Consider the following 7,269-nt stretch of genomic DNA (forward strand, 5'->3'; position numbering starts at 1 on the left):
AATTAAGTTTTGTATAAATCTATTTTACAGAGTTGAGTTAATAATTTTATTATTTTCAACTCAACATGCTGTTACGTCATTAATGTATACCGTCTGACACTGAACACCTACAATAATATATAATCTGGTGTACGTGTGTTTGTGGTGTGATTTGATTGCAAAGATGTTGTGTGTGGGTTTGTAGCCACAAGAGCAGAAATAATATAACAGGCGGAATAAAAAAGTGATAAAGTTATTTAGCGGTGAAAAAGTGCTTGAAGGTTTAGTTAGAAGTGGAAGGGGAAGTTATGAAAATGAATGCAAACTTAGATGAGCGTTGGGTGTGTCATTTAATCCCTTCATCTACCTCTTCATTGCATAGGGTCCCTCTTGCCTTTAAAACCTCACCATCCAATCGCATATTCAAAATCAAACCTTCCCAAATAACCCTAGCTACCTTCCACCCACCTCAAACTGCTAAATTCATCATGCCTCATTTCTCAAACTCACTCAAGCTCAAGTATGTCAAACTTGGCTACCAATACCTTGTCAACCACATCTTAACCTTCATCATCATACCCCTAATGCTTGCAACATTCATAGAGCTGCTTCGTTTAGGCCCAGATGAAATCCTCAAACTTTGGAACTCTCTTCACCTTCATCTCGTCCAAATCCTCTCCTCTTCCTTCCTCCTCATCATCATCGCTACCATCTACTTCATGTCCAAGCCACGCACGGTCTTCCTTGTGGACTACGCCTGCTTCAAGCCACCAGTCACCTGCCGTGTCCCTTTTGCCACCTTCATGGAGCACTCGCGCCTCATACTCAAGAACAACCCCAAAAGCGTCGAGTTCCAGATGAGGATTCTAGAAAGATCTGGCCTTGGAGAAGAAACATGTCTCCCTCCGGCCATCCATTACATCCCACCCAAACCCACCATGGAAGCAGCCAGAGGTGAAGCTGAACTTGTCATATTCTCGGCTATGGACTCGTTGTTCAAGAAAACGGGTCTGAAGCCGAAGGACATTGACATTCTCATAGTCAACTGCAGCCTCTTTTCTCCAACACCATCTTTATCAGCTATGGTTGTCAACAAGTACAAACTCAGAAGCAACATCAAGAGCTTCAACCTCTCGGGAATGGGGTGCAGTGCGGGGCTTATTTCCATCGACCTGGCTCGTGACCTTCTCCAAATCCACCCTAACTCCAACGCTGTGGTTGTGAGCACGGAGATCATAACCCCCAACTACTACCAGGGCAATGAGAGAGCCATGCTTCTTCCGAACTGCTTGTTCAGAATGGGTGGTGCTGCCATTCTGCTATCCAACAGAAAATCTGAACGCAAGAGGGCTAAGTACAGACTGGTTCACGTGGTGAGAACCCACAAGGGTTCCGACGACAAAGCGTTCCGTTGTGTGTTTGAAGAGGAAGACAAAGAAGGAAAAGTGGGGATTTCACTTTCCAAGGACCTTATGGCCATAGCAGGAGAAGCATTGAAGTCTAACATAACCACCATGGGACCCCTCGTGCTTCCTGCTTCGGAGCAGTTACTTTTCCTTTTCACGCTTATCGGAAGGAAAATCTTCAACCCCAGATGGAAACCTTACATCCCTGACTTCAAACAAGCCTTTGAGCACTTCTGCATCCACGCTGGTGGGCGTGCTGTGATAGATGAGTTGCAGAAGAATCTTCAGCTTTCTGCGGAGCATGTTGAGGCTTCCAGAATGACCCTGCACCGGTTCGGGAACACCTCTTCTTCCTCTCTGTGGTACGAACTCAACTACATTGAGTCCAAGGGGAGAATGAAAAGAGGTGATAGGGTTTGGCAGATTGCATTCGGAAGTGGGTTCAAGTGCAACAGTGCTGTTTGGAAGTGCAATAGAACCATTGAGACACCTCTTGATGGCCCTTGGAGTGATTGTATTGATCGCTACCCGGTTCACATTCCTGAGATTGTTAAGCTCTAGGAGAAACACGACCAACACTATCTTCCTTAGTTGTCTAAAACATTCTTGTAAATACACAATAATTTATCAGAAATCACAGGATTTATACTCGTGATTTTGTGATTTCAAATAAACTTTACAAAGTAAGAAAAATTGTGTCCTGAAGAATGTATTAGACAGAAAGAAAATCTGTTTTTAGCGGTTGTTTACTTCCTCCGTTGTTATTCATGTTTCTTCGTATTTGGATTTTGTTTTTCGCTGACAATCACAAGAACTTGTTGTGAATTGCTTACGGAAAAATTCACATCGGGGCTTGTATGATACGTGTCATGTAAGGGAAATAGAACTCCCCAAATCCTATTAATTAGTTGTTCTTTTTGTTCGTGTAATGAACTCGATAAAATGCATGGGAAGAAAATGATTATGTTGGTGAAGTCTCGGTTGAGTTTTATATTAGCTAAAAATAATAAATATATAAAAGGATAATATATAAAATATTCCTAAATTTATTATCTTCATTTTTCATATTGAAAGGGATCACTATATATATTTATTCATTATTTTGTATGTTTGAAAATAAATCCAAAAATTAGAAAAATAATTTTTTCACATTATATTGGTTCTGATACTGTTCACTGGGAAGACACTCTTTAGGTGCATGGGAGAAGAAATTCATGGAAGAAAAACAAACACTGATAAAATCTAAGTACAACTAAAAAAAAAAATAACACTTTTTATGTTTAAAACCTTAAAATAATGAATTAATAATTTTTCATCTTTATATAATATTTTTTTTCATTTTTATCTTATAGAATTTAGATTCACGTTTAGATTGCAAACAATAACAATAAAATATAGGAAAAACTTCTTTTAACAACATTTTTTTAATAATTTTTTTACAACATTGTGATTGATATGTTTTAAATATTTTTTAAACATAAATTCAAATAGACCAATAAAATAATGACATGTGTCCTGTTATCAAAAAAGTTGTCAAAAAATGTTGTCGAAATATCATTATCCTAAATTATATCAGTATCGTTAGGTACTCCCTCAATTTCCAAGTGGTGTGCTTCTCACGTGCTAAGACAAATTTTCCATCCGACAAAGGTCCCTTTCTATACATGCATGGACAAGTGACTTCATTGTTCCTTCCTGTTAGTATCTACCTCAACTCCACGTCACATTTTCTTTTGTTTCTCGTGACATTGCCTCCTTCTAAGAGCAACGGTAGCTTTTACATTCGCATTTCAGAGTTCGCCTAAACCATCCCATGAATTAAAGCTTGTATACCATTGCAAACTTTCTTTTATTATATAGGTATATTTGACAAGTTTTTTTATAGTAATTCTTTTATTATTACGCTTATGTAATAATTTGTGATTAATTCATTTTAAATATATGAATTAATAAAATATTAATCCATAATTTATTATTAAAAAATTGTTAAAATATAGTAATTTTTTCTTGTATCTCTTTCGGACTCTAAATATATCTTCAGATATTAAATAAACTCTAAATATATCTTCAGATATTAAATAAATAAATTTATTTTTTTTTACCAAAGGTATGGATGCATTGATTAAGTCTTGTTTTTGAAAACCAATGAACCATTATGAAATTCAAAGCTATATAAACATTTTTGTTGAAGTTAAATTGTAAAGATTAAATATTCACTTAATTAACTATCTAATGTAGTTAACCACTGTTTTTAACTATTTTAACCTGGGTTTGTTTTCTGGCCAACTATATGCACGTATTAAAAAAGTGTTGTTGCTAAAACTCTGAATCAGTGACCATTAGGAAATTGAAAGCTATTTAAACATTCTTATTAAGTCATATTAACTCATTAAACCTACTATCTAAGTTAACCACTATTTTAAACTAGTGTTTTTTTTATGACAAACTGTATGCATACATTAATAAAGTCTTGTTGCCAAAAGTCCCACTCAGTGACTACCAATAAACCATTAGCTTACGAAAACAACTTACAACTTATATTAAAATTGTTTAAACCTGTTTTATTTTTCATTATACAATTACGTTAAACAACTTATACATAATCACTTGTGTGATAATCATTTGCTGAAAAAGTACTTAATAACTCGTTAACCCTAAAATCATATTAAAGCCGGGATAATGATTTCTCTACATGTATTTATTCCCTTGGACATTGGCTACCTACATCACCAACTTCATCCCTGTCCAGTCCAACAAGATCAATAAGGCTAATTTTGCTAACTTTTTGAGCTACTGAAAAGCCCTTTGTGGTTATATGTATATGAAAATCATATTTAAACAACAAAACCAATGGAGAAAATTAACAATATAAGAGATTGCCTTCAACCTTAGAATTTAAGCTCATCGCTCCCTTTCTCCTCATTCGAAGGCCCTACAACATAAATAATTGTTGTCATTAATGGGCAAATGCATACAATTTTTAGAGCAAAAATATCAGCTAACATAAACAAAGCTTTCAGCTTCTCATAAATTGCACCATAATGATTCCCCACCTTATTCAAAATTTGTGCCAATGTGTCCACAAATTTTGCTGATGACTAATTTTCATAAAAGAAACATGGATGACTTTCTTCATTAAAGTCGTTTTCTTCCATCTAAATGGAAATGGAAATGCAAAAACTTCTCATAATCACAAATCAAATGGACAGTGTCTAGACAGTTTATCAACAACATCTTCAACAATGGGCTCAAATTTTAACGCACTTTAATAAAGACATGAGTGGAAACCTATACTTACCCACCAATCTCTCTACATTCGGGGATGATGTTAAAATCAAGACCCTATAAGATCTAGTGTGTTTTATGTTAATTAGAGAAATATAGTTTTTGTTATTGTTTGATATTAGTAGATATTGTTGATATTGTTTTTAACGATATCTTTTTATTTATCGTATTTATGTTTGGTTATCATATATACTTGTATCATTCATCATTATAAATATATTATCCTATGTATGTTTTAGATACAAGAGAAATTAATCTTATACCTAGTTTTACTATATTCAATATGGTATCTAGAGTTTAAAGTTTTTTATAGTCAATATTTGAATTTTGAATTCATTGGGAGAAGATTCTCTTCGTTCTTAGAACATTGGTTCTTATTAAAGATTGATATTTTTGTGGAGAATCTTCATTGACTCATTAATCTGCTAGATTTTGGCATTTCCATCTTTATCTTATTTATGTGTTCTTCTATGAATTTCTTTGTTTATGTTACGGGAGGAATCAAATTCAAGACAAGCATACTCTTTTTTAGATACGATCATATCATCTATGCAACAATCAACTACGTTAAATTCTCCTTTTTCTCCTCTTTTAGGATCTATGTTTGTTGCCTTCATTGGAGAACCTTGATTTATTTATTTTTTTAGGATTTTTCTCTTTACATAGCTTCTTCCGCTGCTTCTTCAGATAGTGTAGGCAAATTTCTCTTTTCAATGAATTTCTCAAATGGTACGAGGATCGTCAAAACTCTAGTTCCATGGCTTTTGTTGCACACACAAGTATATCTTTTGTTGGCCTAATTCAACCTTCTTCTCTTAGACCTTGGGTTCTTGACTCAGATGCCACAAATCACATTACCGGTAACAAATCTTTATTTTTTTCTTTATCCTCTCTGAATAATTTACTTATGGTTACAATGGCTGATGAGTCTAGGGTTTTATCTCATGGTGTTAGTATTGTTAATCTTTTTTCCATCTCTAACCATTGATAATGTTATTCATGTCCCTAGGTCCCTCTTTAAATTATTATTCATTAGTCGTCTAACATATTCTCTTAATTGTTTTATTTCTTTACCAAAAATTTTATTTGTTTACAAGACCGGAGTTTAAGATAGTAATTAGCACTAGATGTAAGTCTCATAGCTTTTACCATCTTCGTCCTTCTACACATGTTGGCATAGTTATAGGTTCTTAATCTCTTCTTCATGCTCAGTTAGATTATCCCAATCTTGCAAAATTGCAACAATTTTTTTTCAATTTGTCCAATATATCTAATATGCTCTATGAGTCATGTCAATTAGGGAAGCATAGTCGTAGTTTCTTTCCTCGTAGTTCACTCTAACACTAAGGGACCTAGTCGTGTCAAGTCTAATTTAGGTTTTGAGTATTTTTTTTATTTTTACTTATGATTATTCCATATGCACTTGGTTGTTTTTAATGAAAAATCTACATCTCATACCTTTTATAATAAAATTAAAACTCAGTTTGGGATTTTTATTTGAACTTTGTGAAACAACTCATTGTTTTAACATTTTTTTACTTCTCATGGCATTTTTCATAAAACTTCATGTTTATACACCTCGACAAAATGGGGGTGGTTAAGTGTAAGAATAGACATCTTGTTGAAACAACTAGAACACTTTTAATTCATGGTGAGGTTCCTCAACATTTTTGGAGTGATGTTATTCTTATTGCATGTTATCTTATTAACTGCATGTCATCTTCAATTTTAAATAAAAAAATTTCTCATTCACCTTTACATCCTTTACCTATTAAAGTTTTTGGGTCTACATGTTTTGTTTATAACTTTAGTTCTCGTATTGATAAAGTATCTCCTACATCACACAAATGTGTCTTTTTAGGATTTATTCGATTGCAAAAAGGATATAAGTGTTTCTCTCCTTCTATTAATCGTTATTTTATTTTTGCATATGTCACTTTCAACGAGTCTTTTTTTTATTTGAAGGGTGATAATGACATATTTTGCTATGATTTCAGTAGTGAATTGAGAGAAAATGTCAACTCTTTCTTAGCTTTATACCTTCTTTATGGCTCAATTTGTTAAGTTTCTAAGTAGCTACATCTTTAGTTGAATTCATTTAAATTGTTTCACTAATCCCCACTTTTTGGTTGTTAGATCATGTACATGAAGCTTGTTGGCCAAACCGACGAATGGAAGAAGCACAGAAGCAAGAATGAATGTAAAAGAGGAAATATTGAGCAAAGAGTGTTGCTGCCGCTGGGGTGCAGCTGAGGTGCAGCTGAGCCCCATTCTCCTCTGGAATGTTGTAGTTGGGGTGCAGCTGAGCGCCCTGCTCTCTGGAAGGCTGTCGCTGAGGTGCAGCTGGGGTGCAGCTGAGCGCCCAGCTCTCTGGAAGGCTGCAGCTAGGGTGCAGCTGGGGTGCAGCTGAGCGGTGGCAATGCTGATATGGAAAAGTTAGGTCTTTTTAGACCTAAAACGCGAGGGGCTTTGGATCTTTTTGCACCCAGACTCGTGTTCTCTCATTTTGGAGCTCTTGGAGGCAGCTTGGAGCTGTGGGAACACTCCTTCTTCATCCTTGGGTCTCCTTTCTTCTTCCATTTCCACCATTGTTGTAAGC

At 34.9% G+C, this 7,269-nt stretch overlaps 1 protein-coding gene across 1 annotated transcript; it reads left to right on the forward strand.

The window, feature by feature from the left end:
- Positions 1-372: 372 nt before the first annotated feature.
- LOC106776380 (3-ketoacyl-CoA synthase 6) lies at positions 373-2,359 on the forward strand. Its single transcript, XM_014663821.2, has one exon. The coding sequence runs from the start codon at positions 468-470 to the stop codon at positions 1,944-1,946; it is 1,479 nt and encodes a 492-aa protein (XP_014519307.1). The 5' UTR covers positions 373-467; the 3' UTR covers positions 1,947-2,359.
- The last annotated feature ends 4,910 nt before the right edge of the window (positions 2,360-7,269 follow it).

The sequence above is a fragment of the Vigna radiata genome, chromosome 11, assembly GCF_000741045.1.
Source record: "Vigna radiata var. radiata cultivar VC1973A chromosome 11, Vradiata_ver6, whole genome shotgun sequence".
Classification (NCBI taxonomy): domain Eukaryota; kingdom Viridiplantae; phylum Streptophyta; class Magnoliopsida; order Fabales; family Fabaceae; genus Vigna; species Vigna radiata.